Genomic DNA, 16,700 nt, shown 5'->3' on the forward strand with positions numbered 1-16,700 from the left:
TGTTACCGTCGAGGAGGTCCTTCGGGTCATGGTAGATGTGCACTCCGAGGTAGCTCAGGCATTGGGGTTCCCCACGCAGATTCTGGCGGAGTGGAGGGCATTCCTCCCCCCTCCGTAGTGGGAAGAGACAGGTTTTCGACCAGTTCACCCGCAGACCCGACATATTGCCGAAATGCTCCAGTAGACTCTCAGTGCCCTCTACCGCCTCTTCGGCGTTGTCCAGAAAGAGGAGGAGGTCGTCTGCGTATAAGGAGATAAAATGGAGTTCACCCCCGTGAGCCAGCCCGGCGTAACATGTCCCCTTCCGAGCCTGAGCCGCAAGCGGTTCCATCGCGAGCGCAAACAGCAGTGGGGACAATGCACACCCCTGTCTGGTACCTCGATGTATCTCGTATTGGTCTGACACCAATGATCCTACTCTTACTCTCGCTCTCGCCGAGGAGTAGAGCACCTTCGTCCATTGTATGTATCCCTCCCCTAGACCGAAGTTGTGCATTACCGTGTACAGATAGCGCCATTCAAGGCTGTCAAAGGCCTTTTCAATGTCGATCGCCAATACCAGGGGGGATCGCGCCTCAGATGGCGGAGCGTCCACCAATCTAAGCAGCCTGCGAATGTTGTGTGTAGTGTTCCTCGTGGGAATAAAACCAGATTGGTCTTTGTGGATCAGATCTTGCATATGAGTGAGTAGCCTGGTGGCCAGCACTGTGCTCAGTATTTTGTAGTCAGTAGTAAGCATAGACAGTGGTCTGTAGGACGCCGGGTCTGTGCTCTCCCTACGAGGCTTTAACAAGGGGACCATTATGGCTTCGCTCATCGATCGGGGGAGTCTGCCTACTTCCTTGGCCTCGTTATATATCGTTTGGAGTCTCGGGGCTAGGTGATCTAAGTATCTCCCGTAGAACTCGATGGGCAACCCGTCAATCCCCGGTGTTTTATTACGCGCCATTCGTTTCACTGCCCCCCTTATTTCAGTCAGGGCGATTGGGCCCCCTAGAGCATCTGCTTGTTCCTGCTCTAGGCGCGGTAGCTGCAGGTCGCTCAGAAAAGCGTCCAATGCTTCAGTATGATCACTCAGCCCCGCTCTATATAAATTCTCATAGTATGACCTGAAACAGTCCAGTATTTCTGATTGTGCCGTAAGGGTGCGAGCCCCACTGCCCCGCAAGGCCAAGACCGGCTGGTTGCTCCTATTGGGGTTCGCCAAGCAGGCCAGGAGTGTCCCTGTTTTGTCCCCGTCAGCTAGGGTCCTCGTCAGGTATGCCTTATAATCGAAACTACGGAGGCGTTCCATCTCCACTGCTGCCGCTTCCCGCGCTCCACTCATTTTCTCCTGCAAATCAGGATGATTCGGTCAATTTAGTTCTACTTCTCGAAGAGTGCGCTCAGTCGTGTTTAAGTCATCTACCAGCGTTTTGCGCACTCTCGCATATTTCCCGATGCAGTGTCCCCTCACCACTATCTTAAATGCATCCCACTCTACAGCCCTGGAGGAAGCCGTGCCCTCGTTCTCCGCAAAATACTGGGCAATCCGCTCCTCTAGTTTAGCTCGGAATGGCGGATCATCCAGCGTGTCGGGCCGCAACTGCCATGTCGGGACTTTAGGAGGTTCAGTCACCCAGTCCAGCGTCAGGAGGAGTGGGTTGTGGTCGGATAATGTACGTGCCAGATATTCCATTCGGGCCACTGCGGCGAGCACCGGGGGGGAGCATAGGAAGGAATCGAGGCGCACGTGGAGGTCGTGTATACTAGAATGAGTAATCTCGCTCAGTGGGGTGCTGTGAGCGCCAACAGTCAGTCAGGGCCCATGTGCTCTGCCAGTCAGTTCTGCATCTCGCCAGGCGGTGTTCAGGGGAGGTGTGGAGTGGCGGGTGCGATCTATCTAGTGTAACATCCTCTACAGTATTGTAGTCCCCTCCCATCAGCACCGGACCTGTAAAATAGCTGGCAAGCCCCCTGGAGAGACCTGTAAAGAATGTCACTTGTTCCGTGTTCGGTGCGTAAATGCTACAGAGCACTATGTGTCGGCCTCTCAGTAGCCCTTCAACAGCCACATATCTCCCATTTGGGTCCACCGTATGCCTAGTCACCTGAAGGGGGATTCCCGCCCTAACCCAAATGAGCACTCCCCTAGCAAACGCAGAATACACAGTGTAGAACAAATGACCTCTCCACCTGCGCTGGAGCGCAACACCCTCTTTTTTGGTTAAATGGGTCTCCTGTAGGAACGCTATGTGCACCCCTCTACGAACCAGGTATGAATGGACCTTGTGTCTCTTCGCCATTGTGTGTAATCCCCGCACATTCCAGGACACACATTTCAACATCCCCACATTAGCCATTGTCCCGTTGGAGAAAAAGAAAATCTCTGGTGTGTAGCATCCTGATCACTGACTCGACCCCGCCCCCACCCCTCCCCAAGAAGCCCCTAACTTCCCATCCCCAAAGCGTCCCCAGAGTCACCCCAACCTCTCCAGGCCCACCCTCCCCCAGAATAGGATCTAACTTCAAAAGAGTCGTTCCCATCCAAACAGTTGAGCAACGTGCTCACTTAGCAGCTAATACGCAGTCAACACTACGTTGGCCTTATGGGCCTCGGGGTGCGCAAACAAGCTTCCGGGTCGCCCAAGTGCTGTTTCCTGACCCCCCGCCCATTCACACACAGCAAGTCCCATATCATTTCAGTCCCATAAACTTCTGCTCCAAGGGCGTTAGAAATCGCAGCAAGCCCCCTCTGCCCCACGGTACCTTGTCAAGGGGTTCAGCCCTCTACGATTTCCCCCGATGTCTGTGGCGTGACCTTCGGGCCTCTGGCTCCTCCCAGTTCAGACAGATCAGAGTCCGAGCCCGTGCCCTGGTCCTCCGAGCCCGTTCCTTTCTCCGAGTGGGTCATCGCCGTTCCCGATACTTCTTTCACCGCTTGCAGCGCCGCTTTACGTTCATCCGCCGTTTGAAAATTCATCGGCCCCTTCAAGCCCCGTCCGCGCCCTCTGTGGCGTCTAGAACGTCGAAGTGATTGTCCTTGGCGCTCCTCCTCGGCCCGAAACCGGGCCCCATCCGTGCCAGCTTTGTAGGTGTCCCACCAGGCCCAAGCCTCCGAAGACGTCGGGAAGAACAGGGTGTTCTCGTCCACCACTACTCGGAGTCTGGCCGGGAATAGCAGCGAGTACTGTATACCTTCCGCTCTGAGCTCCTTTTTCAGAGAAAGGAAAGAGGCGCGCTGTCTTTGGGTTTCGAATGTGTAGTCCGGGAACAGTGTCACCTTGCTGTTGTCGACCTGGAATGGGCCCATCTCCCTCGCCCGCTGCAACAGCAAGTCCCTGTCTTTGTAGTGGAGCAGTTTTATGACCACTTGGCGCGCTGGGAGTCCCGGCTTCGGGGGTCTCGACAGCACCCGGTGCGCCCTCTCTAGTGTGAAGAAAGGGGATAGTCCCTCCGGGGCCACCACGGATTGCAGCCATTCCTGTAGGTAGCTCACCATGTCCGTCCCTTCTGTTTTTTTCGGAAGGCCCACGAGGCGCACGTTGTTCCGCCGGCTGCGATTCTCAGCATCCTCAGCCCTCCTCTCCAGTGCTTGAATCCGGTCGAGCGCGTCCGCGAGTTTCCCATCCATCGACTTCTGCGCCGGCACCAGGTCCTTCAGGGTGGTCTCTGCCTCCTTGACCCTGTCCGACAGCTTCGCGTGGTCAGCTCGCAGGAGTCCCAGTCCTCCGACACTTGCGCTATATCGTGGTGCAGGGCGTCTTTCGTGGCGGCTATGGCCTCCAGGATCCTGTCCTGCATTTGCTGTAGGTCCGTCGCAGGTTGCACGGGGTCCTCGGGCGTGTCCGTAGTCGGGGGTCCATCCCCCTTAGGGCCTCTGGGCTTGCCCATGTCGCACCCGCGTCGCTGAGCCAAATCCCAGGGGGCAGGCAGCGAGGGCGAGGTTCTGCCATCTCGGATTGGCCCCCGCGTCCCAGTCTGGGGTCGAGAAAGTGGTCCCCTCGGGCCTCCAACTGCGACGTCAGTGCCCCAGCAGAGGGCACGATCAAGTTCCCCACAGAAGGCCGGTCCCTGGTGGGCAGGAAACAGGGCTCTCCCAGGATAAACTTACTCTTTCCGGGGTGGCCGCGGTAGTCCAGGCAGCAGGTCAGGCGGGCCCCTGGGCCCTGCAGAGACGATCGTCGTAGGCCCCCACCAAAAGCAATGCCTCGGCGACCACCCCTGGGGAAGCCCAGGATCCAGTGTAGGAGGTAGTCGTTGGCTGACTCCCAGTGTTCGGCGCAGCACTCGGGGGAGTTGTGCCTCCCAGCTAGGGTCAGGTGATGGGGAGAACGACCTCCCAGTAAGGTAGCCAAGGTCCCCGCCGCTCCCCGGAGTAGGCAGGGGAGCCCGGTCGCAGCTGGTCAGCAGGGTGAGGTCGCCGCTGGGCTGCCGTCCCCTAGGGCACCACAGTAGGCGCGGCGGTCGGACAGAGCTCCGGCCAGGCTCCTCACTCCATGCCGGGTCCCAGTAACTCAGCCCAAGGGTACGGTCCGCAATGGGGGCGGCGCCGCCAAGATCTGCAGAAAAGGCCCCGCAGCCGGGTCCTCGAGTTTTGCTCCCCGCCGGGGCGGAGCTCCGTCGCCCGCCCTCAGGCTCTGCAGCCGAGCCGACGCGTCCCCCTCGTCCCTCCGTCGCCCGCCGTCACAGGCACTGCAGGGTCTCCTCACCCGCCCGGAGGGGTTACCTCCGGTGGATCCACAGGCCCCAAAGCCGAGGCTTGGATTTCGGCGTCACCGGGCGGGGGGGCGGGGGTTTCGCCGGATTTCATCGTGGCCCGTCACTCGCCCCAGTCCGCTCCGCAGGCGGGGGTCGGCCGACCCCTAGGACGCGCCGGTCCGTCTAGCCGGGGCCTGCCGGCCGCTCACAGTGCTGGTGGTCGCCAGCGAGGAGGCCTCCAAGGTCCCGAGGCGCTCGGCTACTCAGGAGCCGCCATCTTGGCCGTCGGCGGCTCGGTCCTCCCGCAGCCCGCGGCAGCCTCCGCAGCAGTTCCACCGGCCTGACCGTCCCAGCGGAGCAGGTGTAGACGTGGTACTCGGGATCCACCCAGGTGGAGCGGGGATCCCAAGTCTTGGGCAGGATTATTTTACGGATAGCCGGGCGGAGGGACGGGAGCCTCGCTAGGCTGCGTCCTTCTCCATCGGCTGCTGGCCACGCCCCCCTCATTGATTTTTATTTACTTTATTTATTTATTTATTTGCATCGTTTTATATAGCGCTGGCTAGACCCGGAGGTATCAGAGTGCTTTACATGAGGAGCAGCGAGCTACAAGTTAAAAAATTACATCAGTTACAGGAGCCAAGTATAACATAGGAGAGAAACAGTGAATAGACAATAACATGGGTTATTAGCGTATATCATAGCCAAGACACACGTCAAATGGGGCATGGAAGTTAGTTATGAATGGTAAAAAGGGGTAAGAAATGCATAATCGGGTCAGGCAGACTGGCAAGAGGGAAAGTACTTACAAAATAGTCACAGTAAAAGACATACAAACCGGCTGGGGACCAACAATCATAAACATCCAGTGAATCGGTGATAGTATAAGATAGGAGGAGAGTAGCAGACCAAAGGGGGGGGGGGGGACTTGAGGAAAAGAAAAGACAGGCGAACAAGGAGCAGTCCAGCAACAATGAGGATAGGTGTAAACCGCCAAGATGGAGGACCCAGGCCATGGGAACTGACAGCATCAACCTAAAATGGCGGATCACACAAAAATCCAACACGAAAACCACAACGCAGCAGACTCAAAGGCTTCACACAGGGTCGGATGGGGGAGGCAGCCACATGAGGGAGGAGGACAGGACACCGCCGATCACAAAAGGATCGTCGATGTACACACACCCGGGGATCCAGGGGCAGCAGCATCACCATTCAGAATGCCGCATAGACAGGGGAAAGTCAGATTCGGGCTCCAGGCAACAGCCCCAGAGAGGTGGAGGCAGCAGCGGGGACCAGGAGGGCGTGTCTCTCCAAAACTCAAGAAGCATAACGAGCTCGGGGGCACTGGTCAGCAGTGCCGCAGTACTCACTGCCACTGAACCCCTGCCGGGAGTAGCAAGACTCATGCATCTCCGTCGTCGCTAGGTAGGCCATGCAAGAGGACAGGCAACTGCAGCAAAACCTGGAGGGTGGGGGACGGCCGGGACAGGAGATCCCCAGCCGATCCCTTCCTGAGGCACTCAGGCATACCCCACTGGTTATCGGCCGCTGAAATGGCACCGCCACCCGCAGATCCTCGCAACTCGTCGGAAGGTGGGGGAGGAGAGGAAAACACAGCAGAGAGATGAGGACAAACCATGTCCAATGTCTGGCTGGGTAGGTGACGGCTGGGGGGAGAGCCAGAGCCAATCTCCTCAATAGCTGCCTAAAGAGCTCCACTGGGCATCAGCCATGTTGATCGAGGCTCCCCGGTCAGCACACTACTTAAGGTTCATCGGAAGATCTCAAACTGGGTCGCGGGAACTGGATAGCTGAATGGCTGCAGTCCATAAGAACCTCAAGTCAGCAAAAAAAGGTCCAAAGGGAGTAGATTCCAGAGGACCAGGGCTAAAAAGGAAATCCCTGGCCAGGGAGCTCCCGACCGAAGTTCCTCACCTGGCGGCCAACTTGTCCAGATGGCAATTAGTGTTTATTCAGCCCTGTTCTGAAGCCCATATCAATTCTAGTAACATGACATTCGGTTTTCAAAAGAACCCCTGCGGGATATTAATTGGCAGGGATGTGAAATAAAAAGCCCTATTCAGCCTGCATGCTATAAATCTCAGACTACGTAACTCAAGGGGCCATACCTCATATTGGCTCACCAAGCGGCTAGATTAAGCCAGTGCTGTGTTACAGGTCCGGGCACGCCTTAAGATATACAAAAAGAGATGTGCACAGGATACATCACATAAAGAAAATATGTTTGAGAGCAAGGAAAGTACCTCACGGACGTGACACCCGAGGGGGTTCCCGGTATACAAATGACCGGTCTACCCACTTCTCATCATCGGTTACTTTCCTTGCTGGGAGGATGAAAAAAGTGCAAAAAGAATGTGCACAAAACAGTGAGACGTCGGAAGCGCCGGAGGGACTCGGCAGCGGTGACTCACATCTAGGAGTCCCCAAGACGGATTCGTGATCTTTTGACACACCGTCCTTCTGATGCTCAACGGTACATCCAGCAATTGCGAGCATAAGGTTCCCATATGAAAAATGGAGGATTAAGAATAGAGACCCAACCATTTGCCCTGATGAAATTGCCAATGACAAGGCAATGAAACATGTCGGTCCAGTGATAACGATGAATGGTATCAATTTAACCATTTTTTAGAAGGTGAAGTTTGGCAGCATCAGAATAAAAATCGATTCAGCCAGCCAAACCTCACCATTATATATTTTATGTTTGTCGGTGTTGGGTGTAGGTACTTGTTAACTTTTTCTTGAACACTTTTCTCTGTCCTACCAGGTAGTGTATTTGTACACTACCTCTCTGTCTCTCTATTCTGTTTTGTGCACATTCTTTTTGCACTTTTTTCATCCTCCCAGCAAGGAAAGTAACCGATGATGAGAAGTGGGTAGACCGGTCATTTGTATACCGGGAACCCCCTCGGGTGTCACGTCCGTGAGGTACTTTCCTTGCTCTCACACATATTTTCTTTATGTGATGTATCCTGTGCACATCTCTTTTTGTTTATCTTAAGGCGTGCCCGGACCTGTAACAAAGCACTGGCTTAATCTAGCCGCTGGGTGAGCCAATATGAGGTATGGCCCCTTGAGTTACGTAGTCTGAGATTTATAGCATGCAGGCTGAATAGGGCTTTTTGTTTCAGAATTGTTGAGTGGGGGGCTGCCCTAGATAGCCTTTCTTCCCCTTCCATCCCCTTTTGATTGAGGGATGTGAAATAATACAGTATCTCAGAGTGGCTACCATTTTCAACATGGCTATCTTTTCCATCACGGGCAACAACAGTTTCCTCCAAAAATACACATTACCCCTCATTGCAATTGACACAATCATTATTTTCCCTTCTAGCATGTCAAACTCAGAGTGATAGATCCACACCCCTAAGTACCGAAATGTAGTGGGTTCTCACCTCTGATACGTTTTCTGGGATTCTCTCCAGAACACGGCCTGAAAGAGGGTTCTCTAGACTCTCTGTAGTTAGTGATCAGTCCTGTGTGACTCACAGAAATAATTAATGGACCTGAAACCCTCTTTCCATATGAATAGGCACACTCAAGAATTCACACAAGGAATGCATTTTTAGGTTTTATTAAAATCAAAAACATATTGTTGTGCACAAAATAAGAATAGCAGTTAATATTAAAAACAGGCGAGATAGTTTCTAGCTTTTCAGGATATTTGTCAATAGGTAGAAAATATTATAACATTATGACTGAAATTTAGGGGGTCTCTACATTGGTATCCCGGACCCCTACCTTCCACTGGCTAATGACCTTTCCCTTCCCCTGGCTAACAACCCTTCTCTTCCCGTGGCTACCTAAGCTGGTATTATCACCAAATGGGGCCCTTCTGTGAGTTTCTTAGATTGCCATGATCCCTTAAGGGGTACAGGTGAATGGCCTGTGTGTTAATTGTGTGCTCCAGGGTTTCTCTGGTGTCAGTTATGGCTCTCTTTTCCTCCGCTGCCATTACAACTCAGATTGCACAGGGGTCATTCCAGCAGTCATGGCTTTACAGATGACTTGTGTTGCGTTCTTGGAGTTCTTATGTCTCCTCTTTTCAGCGTTGACAGGCACTATTCCTGGCCATTCACAACATGCCAAATCAACAGTGTTCAATGTAGTAGCATGCTTTCCTGGGCAGATTTGTTAACTTCTCAAGATTAAGCCCTTTTGACTGCTCTGTTCATACTTGTTAATTATTGCTGTTCAAGCTGATCCAGCACACAACAGAAACAATGGCATCGAAAATACTGCCTGGTGCGGGTCCTGTCATGCGTGGAGTCAAGCAAGGTCATTACTGTTGCTCCTTTTTCAGAATACTTTTGCTAGGCGGTGTGGAGATATTGATCCAGAGACATTACCTTCAATAGTATTAGCAAACTGGTGAAACCCAGATCCATGTCTAGTTCAGAAGAATCCAAGAAAACGTTTTCTAGTCCCTAACAGGTTTCTTGGCTGTCGTGGCATCTTGTATAGAGAAAAATGAGGTGAAGTCAAATTCATACAAGAAAAACTGATTATTGGGGGTTTCCTAATTCTGATGTTATCTGAGAGCTGCTACTAAACAGCTGTGTGTGTCCATTCCTCGTGACCTGGGTGCAAAAACCTTGGTATTTTCTTTCACTCTTGATGTCTGAACATACTGCTAAAGTGGATAGCTCTTCTCTTGTTGGATATCCACATCTTTATGCCCATTTTTCAACTATAAGGAGTCCAAGAGCCATATTTAGTTTGGAAGACATGGTACATCATCAAAGAAGTGATGGAGTACCCTGTCCGCAAAGTCCTCAGTCCACCCTTTCTATTTTGAGTCAAGCAGATAATCAATTTTACGACAGTGGCCCCACTGCTGCCTCCACTGTAGGAAAACGTATGCCGTCAGAGGAAGGATATCAGAGTGCGACCTTATTTAGAGTGGACTGTCAGTTATCATTTCTTTTCTTAATGCTACTGCCAGGCTTTACCTTGTCATGAACAGAGAATTTTTTGTTTTTTGTTTTTCAGAAACAGACTTCTGCTTTGGTAGTATGTTTCTGAAAAACAAAACAGTACATTCACAAGAGCTACCATGTTGGTGGCTCCTTAGAAGACAGGGATCACTGCTGGGCCGGCAGCAATCTTGTAATTTGTGGGCAGCAGTTTGAATGGAGTTGTGGATGAGATGATCTCTGCCACCCTGATGGCCGGTGGCCCCCCCACCTGAATCTATTGCGGGCCCTATTTTTAGTGCAATACACTGCTATTCAGATACTCACTAGTATTTCTTGCTGGAAGGGCGTTATGTGCGCTGGTTGCCTGTGAATTCCGGGGACTGTAATATCCTCATACTTTGTAATGATTTGTGCTTCAGTACTTTATGGCACCAGGGATCCTACAGCTTCAAAGCTTCAAACATCTGTGTCGCGAATTAGACAAAATAATTCTACACCCCATATTTGAAAGCTACTTATCCTTGAATGTTGCCACAGAGTAATGGAACTCATTTTTTTCCAACCTAGTTGCTCTCTCAAACCTTCCAGTTTCTGGGCCTGATGCAAGATTTGATTGTTCTAGTTGGCATTGCCATCTTGATTTAATCATGACCCACCAAATTGAATCACATGAAACCAGCATTAATAAACAGTGATCTGGAAGATTTTTTTTAATAGTTTCTATAACTTTGGCTCCACTAGAGAGTGAGGTGCATGCATTCACTCAGCATCCGAGAAACGGGATTTAATTTGTGCAGAACTGGAGCCTTGACAAGTCATTCATTGTATATTTCCCAAGTATGGTCTCACTTCCATGTTAGCCATTAAAGCTCCACTCCTTCTAGGTCCTATCCCTAATGGTCCAAAAATATACACTTACGTGACTTGGATGTTAGTGGGTTTCTATGTTTAATATATGCAAGGAATACTTGGGATTTGCCCAGGATATTTGTCATCCAAAGAATGCTTCAGGAAGATCATCAAGGCACTTGTTACCCATACTGTATTTTCAGGCAGTTCAAAGTGCTTTTAAATCTGCTTGCCTCCATTCTGGAAGTCATACAAGTCCCTTTAACTGTACGCTGTGATGTAATCTGAAGGGCAAAAACAACCAACAAGTAATAGGGGGTCTAAGGGAACGTTTAGAGACCAAGCATGGATATATTCCCCAATAGTAACTCTCAATACAAAAGAATATCCACGGGTCTAATGAGTCTGAACAGACCCGAGCATGAGCAAAGACCTAAGAACCTATGATCTATTTAGAAAAGAAAATCCTTAAAAAAGTATGGATTCCCATCACTCACCGAAGTGAAATGCTTCATCATCTAGGATCTCCTCCTGGTTGCAACCAGGTGTAACCAAGGGCTACAACACTCTCATTAAAGGAGGGGAGCTCACGGATGTTTTCAAAAAAATTTTAGTATTACCAGGATTTCCTAAGATCCGACAAATGTGATGAAATATTATGAATGTGAGTGATGGGCGCAGTGCGTAAGTGTGTAAAGTGAAAATAAAATTGGGTAGCAAGAGAAAAAGATTTATTCATTATCTCTTGATATCCAAATTAAAAACAGTGCAAGTGCAGTTTTGATATAATAACTGCAAAGATGTAATAACAGAGTTGCAACCAGGAGGAGCTCCCAGATGATGAAGCATGTCACTTCGGTGAGTGATGGGAATCCGTCCTTTTTTAAGGATTTTCTTTTCTAAATAGATCATAGGTTCTTAGGTCTTTGCTGATGCTAGGGTCTTTTTTAGACTCATTAGACCCGTGGATATTCTTTTGTATTGAGAGTAATCTGAAGTTTGCAATATTTGGTATCTCACATGACAGTTGCATGAACCAGTATCGAAGCAGACACTCTTTTTTGTTCAACACCCCATCAAGGTGTGTTTGTTGATCCTTGTTGAGTGCGGCCATTGCCATCTTACTGTTAAGTTCCTTCATAAAAAGTTCTGGTTTTACCAAGTAGTTTGGTATTTTCCCAAGTATTGTGAACTGAGGGGTTTTGAGACAAATACCATAAAAGATATCTCAAAAAGGGAGTCACTTATTCCATTTACATCTTAGTGCTATTACATGCAGTTTTGGTACACATAGTCTCCTTCCCCTGTTATCTCCCAGCCCTATCTCCAGGAGTGGAAAGAATTCTGTTGATTAGCTCTTATGTTTTGTTCATTGCGGATTATATACTTTGGCTGTGTACCAGACCTGATTGTGCACTTTCCCAGTCTTGACTCCATCAGTCAGGTTAGCTGGAACTCACTGTATTCCTTGTTTCTTATGCACAGGATGCCGAAAAGGAATCCATCCAGATGCAGGAGAAGCTGGACAGCCTGCGGGAGGAAAAGGAGAGAATATTGAACAGCCTTGTGGAGGCAGAGTGAGTCCATGTTCTACTCCTCCAGAGGGAGAGTTGAGGGCTGAGATGGTAGCTAGGGAACAGAAGGAAGGATAACTGCTCGCTCCAGACTTTTTCAATATACATATTCTCACAAGGACAACCCCTTCTCCGCCCATGTGGACTGGGGTCAATGTACTTTATATTCAAGACAGTGTCCACTGTGGGACTCTTTTTCAAAAGACGTGCTGGCAACCCTATAGTATCAATCCGGGGAAGCCCACCATTCAATATTCCTACTCAAACCCAAACAGATGGTACCTACACACTCTGTTGTTGTATTATATGAACATGGATACAACCAATATTAGATCAATCTATATACAGACTGACACAAGGTTTCTGTAGTAATATATCTATTTTCTTATATACTTTCATTCACCCATAGATTTTTTTTATATACAAGTAATAAATAAAATAGATCACATAAGTGCAGACGACGCGTTGCTCAAGTGTGACAAACATAGATCAAAAACTATACACATAAGAAACAATATATACAGATTTACTGGTTTGTGTATTTTACAAAGAGACTACATGTGAATATCCTAATACAGCATGTGCTGCAATCATTGGTCAAAATGACCAGATGAAAACTTATATCGACGTTTCGATCCCTATCAAATCTCGGGGTCTCTTCAGGACAATAGTCGTCCGACTTATTACCAGGGCAGGGGATATCCATCCACTACTCAGGAAACAGTCATGTCTGGGAATTCGTCTGAGTACCTAAACCCGAAACTATCAGGTCATGTATTCAGACTGGCAGGACACGCAGATGGAGGGTCCACATTGCGGTGTTATTTAGACGAACGGGTAGTGGCCGTCTGGTAATCACTATGTCATCTGGTTTCCCTCTAAGTTGGACGTGGAAGCTGCTGAACGGAGTTCTGACTGTGTGGGACTCAAGGATTTGGTGACAGTGGACCATATGCAAGCACATGACCTAATAGTTCAGGTTTAGATACTCAGACGAATTTCCAGACATGACGGTTTCCTGGGTAGTGGATGGCTGCAGAGTGCTGTACTGGGTTATTTATATTAAAATACTGACAACAGAAAATCATCATGAATAAAATGCATAGTTTTACAAACCAACACCACACAATTAATTAGGCCTACTAATAGGAAAAAATTAACATGGTCCCATAGTATTTTAACAGCCTCTTCCAGCTCTAAAAATGACAAATTTTGAGGTGCATCATGCTTGCTTGATCCTAACTTTCCATGTCTTCCATGTAAACTTTGTGACAGTGAGTACAGTCTTCTCTTTGTGTGCTATAGAGCAAGACCAGAACTTCCCTGGCCGTCCTTATTTCATACTTCACTTCGACTGGTCTCAGCCATTGTCGTCTCAACTTGGTGTATTACAGACAAAATAGATAAAAATGTAAAGTTGCTTCAGGAGATGGACCATCGCACCTGCAGGTTACAGGTAATTGTAACTGCCCTTTGGCATTCCAACATGCTGTTAAGGATCAAGTGAGAGATCCCTCCAGCCTAAGCATTAAAACAGCCTCCTTAAGGACAAAGGATGGATTGCATTTAACGTTCCCACCTTGTAATCCAATAAATTATTACACCCCACATTAGTGTAGGGTGCTCTCTCAAAACAGTTGAGATGAAGCCTTTCCCAGTAGGTCAAATACTTGAAGGTCTCTCTTGATAATACTCTTTGCTGCCACGAATGGCGTATACTGAGGTCTCCAGTTAGAATCAGTATTTCTCATCCAAGGAACGTCAGATGAAACAATTAGGCTTAGGTCTTGAGGGTTAGACCATAGCTGGGCCCAAAACAAAGGGGGCTTGACAGACCCACCCTCCCCATTTAATCTCACAGAAGGCAAATTTTGTTTTTTATCAGGACAGATGGGATGCCGTATTCAAACTAGATTAGTGAAAGCTGACGCTTTAGCTTGATAAACTACCCTCAATAAAATCATAATACTTCCCAAATCATAAATTGTACTTCAGATTGCCCCAAGCTGGTCCGTGTGAGAGACAGCTCACATTTTACCATCTGGGGATTCCACGAGCCCGCGGTAGAAGACTCTAAAATCTAAAGTCAAAGGAGGTAATACTTTCTGACTTTCTATTCTAAAAGGATTTCAAGGAATATATGTTGAGCTCATAATCATGAGTTTCTTTTTGATTAATTGATGACAAGTATTTTCTCATTACAGCAATGTGAAAATGCTTCTAAGGAATGGAACTCACTTTGTGTGTGCCAAAATCATTGCTTTGACTGGAAAGTAAAATAAATTGTAAATTGATACTTGTATAGCGCACTACTCACCCGCAAGGGTCTCAAGGCGCTTGTACGAATACCGCTGTGGAACCCATCCTGGCTTTCCCTGTGAGGTGTCCACTCCTGGGCACCCCCAAGGTGGAGGCCAGGCATCCTTAGCGTTGTGGGGGCCGTTGTGGAGATTAAGCAAGCTATTGCCCAGAGTTGCACTCCATGATTGGAATAGGCACCGAGGCGAGAATTATCAGGTCCGTGGAATTTTTTAGCCCAAGACCCGCCGAGGCGGGGAATTGAACCCTGGTCCCGGGCTAGACCTCTGCATCGGGTCTGCCGCTCTACCCATTGAGCCACACTTCTCCTAGGCAACATTCCAACTGTTGGAACATGTGGGAATATCACACCCAGCATATCAAGGAGATACTTAAAAAATATATTGAATGGGAATCTGGGACAGGGGATTTCCCTTGGGGCACTCTTGCTTCAGTGTTGAATGGCTTGAATTGATTACCATTCTGACCAAATTTGACTCTAGAGTAATTGCCTGCGTGCAGGGTTCTAACCCATTCCCATTCCAGTCTTACTGGGTTGCACCGGAAGGAGAAATCAGTTGACAGAGTCAAAGGCGGCTTTCAAATGTGCAGAGCCTAAAAATATGTGTGCTTTCTTATCCGTGACATATTTAACATAGGTATCTACCTAAAGGTTTTAGTTGAGATTGCCAACCAATTCCTGAAATCCTGTATGTAAAGGGGTAATTATCTTTTTTCATCTAGTATTTCCTGACAGCACAATAGACTTATTTTCACTAATATTTTAGCCCTCATATTTATTAGGGAGATCGTTAATTAATTCCTAGTAAGCACATAAAAATAGAGCATAATAATGGAACCCAATAACGACTGGAGATTTAGAATTCTCTATCTCTTTAAGGTGAGCTATCTGCACCATATCAATGGGCTTACTAGAAATGTCAAATCCCAAAGTGGCAGCATACAGGTCATAATTACTAGTCCTTAGCTAATCAGTCAAATTCAAAGCCATTCATGGGGGGCACCTCAGCACATCCCAGCAACTAGGGACCATAATTCTAGAGGTATGCATTGAAGCTGCATTTTAAGCGAAGGTTGCCTTGCTCCCGAGCAGCACCAGTGTAGCTAGGTTTACTTCTTACCTGTGTGGGCAGTGTCCCACCTCTACACAAAGATGAGGTACCTGAGACAGCAGCTGTATTGGCCATACTGGTGCCACGTCAATACGACCAGTCTTTGTGGCACTTATAAGGTCATACACCCACAGGAGCTCCACAGCCCTTGCCCTAGCCAGTGGAAGTGAGCCAACTCACCACAAGCTAAATAACTGTGGTCAATTCAAAGAGTGTGGCATTTCAGGTTGGAACTGTAAACTTTGGGACAGTTCACAGTGCTGTTCCGCATTGGCAAAAAACACAAGAAATGTTAAAAGTGTGATGATATATCTGTGTGCACAAGTCATCACATGTGCACAAGTATGTATAATGACGCTATAGCAGCCTAGCGTGATATAAGCATCAATATGTCATTACGCGCCTGCCATTTTTAGGTCGAGCATCAGCGCGCATGCGCTGTCTGCAAGACCTGTGGTAGTAAAAAAAAAACACGTTCTTCCTGCCTGCTACTTACCATTGGCTCCCTCCTCAGTCGCTCTTCTTTCCTGCGTCCTAAGTCATTATCACAGCGATACAAGACTTCCGGTCAAAGCTAAGGAGCACCAACCAAGCACGGTCTCCTTACGCTTAGTTTCCTCATCGCTTGCTTTACTGCTTTACAGAACTTTTTTTTTTAACCACTGCTGCTTCCGCCCGTCCGATGCACATACACCTAGATGGAGACGTAATGGCCCTCTCCTAAAACCCAATAGTCTTGAGTAGCGGCGTAGCACTGAAACACTCTTAACGCACGTATTGGGCAAGAATGAATTCATTTGCATTTCATTGGAGGCGTCCGTCAGGAGCCCAGCAAGGGGCAAGCCTCCAGCAGCAGGAGGATCGCCCACATCCCCGTCGAGTTCATCCTACCTAGCGGACTCTCGCTGCCCCAGGAACCAAATCAAACCAGGAGGGCGAGCAGGGTCAGACTTCTGAAAATAGCCCGAAAAGATGCTTAATCCTGTGCCTCAAACTCCCCTGGAGCTCTTCACACCCTGCTCTCCCTACCCAGCTGCAGGCTTGGGCTGTGCCGACTGAACTAGGTGTGGTGCTGCCGTGCACTATCTTTCACCAGCAGTCACCTGAATGAAATGAAAATCAGTTTTATAAAGCGCGCTTGTACCCTGAGGCCTCGTAGTGCTTCGGACAGGTGGGCAAAGACAGCAGTCAGGCTACGCAGATTAGTAGAAAAGAAATGTTTT

General features: G+C 48.8%; 1 protein-coding gene across 2 annotated transcripts in view; it reads left to right on the top strand.

The window, feature by feature from the left end:
* Positions 1-16,700, top strand: part of CCDC40 (coiled-coil domain 40 molecular ruler complex subunit) — an 808,572-nt gene that overhangs the window by 584,095 nt on the left and 207,777 nt on the right. For both annotated transcript variants that reach the window (XM_078654053.1, XM_078654054.1), the window contains one exon: positions 11,958-12,049. In XM_078654053.1, the coding sequence (XP_078510179.1) occupies positions 11,958-12,049 (92 nt within the window). The remainder of the gene's footprint in view (positions 1-11,957; positions 12,050-16,700) is intronic.

Source organism: Lissotriton helveticus, chromosome 7 (genome assembly GCF_964261635.1).
Source record: "Lissotriton helveticus chromosome 7, aLisHel1.1, whole genome shotgun sequence".
In the NCBI taxonomy this organism is placed as follows: Eukaryota; Metazoa; Chordata; class Amphibia; order Caudata; family Salamandridae; genus Lissotriton; species Lissotriton helveticus.